Source organism: Gavialis gangeticus, unplaced genomic scaffold (genome assembly GCF_001723915.1).
Source record: "Gavialis gangeticus isolate Ggan-Ray unplaced genomic scaffold, GavGan_comp1, whole genome shotgun sequence".
NCBI classification, from domain to species: domain Eukaryota; kingdom Metazoa; phylum Chordata; order Crocodylia; family Gavialidae; genus Gavialis; species Gavialis gangeticus.
In genome coordinates this window covers 14,214,773-14,217,036 of record NW_017729027.1, presented here as the reverse complement: position 1 = coordinate 14,217,036, position 2,264 = coordinate 14,214,773, and the positions used below count along the sequence as shown (strand labels likewise).

At 33.8% G+C, this 2,264-nt stretch overlaps 1 protein-coding gene across 4 annotated transcripts in view; it reads left to right on the top strand.

The window, feature by feature from the left end:
• Positions 1 to 2,264, top strand: part of MYO6 (myosin VI) — a 202,908-nt gene that overhangs the window by 173,869 nt on the left and 26,775 nt on the right. For 2 of the 4 annotated variants that reach the window (XM_019520456.1, XM_019520455.1), the window contains exons 28-29: positions 1,746 to 1,775; positions 2,169 to 2,207. The exons of the other annotated variants lie outside the window; for them this stretch is intronic. In XM_019520456.1, coding sequence (XP_019376001.1) covers positions 1,746 to 1,775; positions 2,169 to 2,207 — 69 coding nt within the window. The remainder of the gene's footprint in view (positions 1 to 1,745; positions 1,776 to 2,168; positions 2,208 to 2,264) is intronic. 4 annotated transcript variants of the gene reach the window in all.

The following is a 2,264-nucleotide window of genomic DNA, read 5'->3' as shown; positions in this document are numbered from 1 at the left end:
TGGTCATGGCTGTAGACTGCTTTCTGTGGCCAGATTGGGCAAAAATTGTTACTTCTGTCTGCACCCAAAAGGAGTCAACTTCCCCTTTCTGCTTCTGGGTGATTTTGCTTACCCACTCCTTCCATGACTGAAGCCTTACATGAGACAAGCTCCTTCTACAAAGGAGCTCTTAAATTATCACCTTAGCAGCTGCCACTTGTTAGTGGAATGTTTGTTCAAATGACTGAGGCCCTGTCTACATGTTACACTTATGCTCCAATTACCATGTTAAATGCAGAATATTTGATGAGTACTATATATGCCCCAATTTAAGATGCCATAAAATGGCAAACCAGCCACACATTCAGTTGAAGGTACTATATAAACCAGACAAAAACATTCTTGTTCTCCTCCTTCCTCTTCCCTCCCTCTTTCTTATTACATATTATTATGTAGAACACTTTTACGACTCGTTTGCCTCATTATCTACTGGTGTGGTTTGAGGCCAGTTTGAGATTCCAGTGTAGTCCTGTGGCAAGAGCTGACAGTCTTCATTCTACAATATTTTGCGCTGGACTTCTCCAGTTTTTTTTCACTTTTTCACTCTGACATGAGTAAAAATGTAGTTTTGACAACCAGCACTTGGAGCTATTTTAGTCAAAGGACATGCAACAGTATGACATTATATGGTTTCATTTTCCCATTGACCCTTTCATCCGGCCACATTGAAAACAATCTTTGATATTGATATGTGGTCATTGATTATTTGAAAATGAGCACCATTTACTCAGTTTCGCTTTCTACTTTTTACCTTCATTTATTTGTGCATTTCAGAGAGAATAGTGAACAATGTCACTTCAAAATATCCCCACAATGTTCTTAAGAGATAAGACAATGAGTCATATTGGCAGTGGACTCAACCTTTTTATTTATTGTATATATGTTCTTTACTGGGTATGCTGGATCCTTTATCCATATTAATCTTCCCACATTGATAAGTACATATAAGGAGGTAGTGAAGCATAGCTTGGTATAAGTGAACAGAAATATATGGTAAATATTTAATATTTTTGGATAGGCAAATGCATAAATGTCCATCCTGTTTTCTTATCCCATTCATTGATACAGCATAAGTTACCAAACACCTAGAACACTTCATTGGGGCAGGTTACTGTTTTGGATGAGCTATTTTTGTTTCATATTGCTGGGGAGAGAGACATTAAAACATGACCTGTTTAACATATCTTTATATTCAGTATGTGTGGATTACTCTGGATATTGGCATACATGGTCAATACTGTAGCAATTGGCTTCAGTTTGAAGTGTATTTTTACAGATTGGATGATAGGACCATTTGGCCTGTTGTAGGAGTTGCAAAGGATTCTTCTCCTATATTTTTTAAATTATATTCAGCCATGCATAATTGGTATCTATTGCATGAGTCTTTGATACAGAAAGATAAACATTAACTGATTATTTACAAGTTAAGTAAATACTATGTTGTTATATGGTGATATAAAGTAGAGCCAATGTTTTTAAAAATCAAATTTATTTAACTTTTTCAATCAAGCTTCCCTAGTAAATGAATTCCAAAGCCTAAAGAAAAACAAGCCTGTCTAATACTGAGCCTGGATCAAATAAAAATCATTACAAGTTAGAAGAGGGTGAAGAAGAAAAGTTGCAGTGAATTGGCCTCTTCACATTTCAGATGATCAGAAAGCTAATTAGGAAATTACCAAACTAACCTAAGTATCTTTTATTTACAGAACCAATGGAACAAGGCCTCAAATGACTGCGTATGGCAATTTTTTTTTATTTAGTTCTATACGACTTTCTTACTTTAATAATCCCATTAGCAGAAAAAATTGTATTGCTCCTTTCACCCCTGTAATAGTCCCTCTCTGATTAGGAAAACTATTACTTTCTAATTAATTGTTAATATTTTGTATCTCACATTCTGCTTAAATATAAGAATTATTTAAAGTTATTGTAAATAATTTCAGTATCTAGTTTTAACAAACCAATGGGAAAAGGACAAAAATTAAGTACATAACTATTACAATATACATTTTAGAAGAGGATATTATTTTTAAAAAGCATGCTTTTGCTACCTCTTAAACAGATGACATCAGAGCCATGAAAGACCTTATTAATTTTTAATAAAATATTTTCTTATCAATTTTTTATAGGGAACAAGTGGCCAAAGAAATGACAGAAATTTTGTCTAGGTGGGTGAAGAGACTATCTAAAATTAATGCAATCACTGAGTAAAAGAAAATGTCATT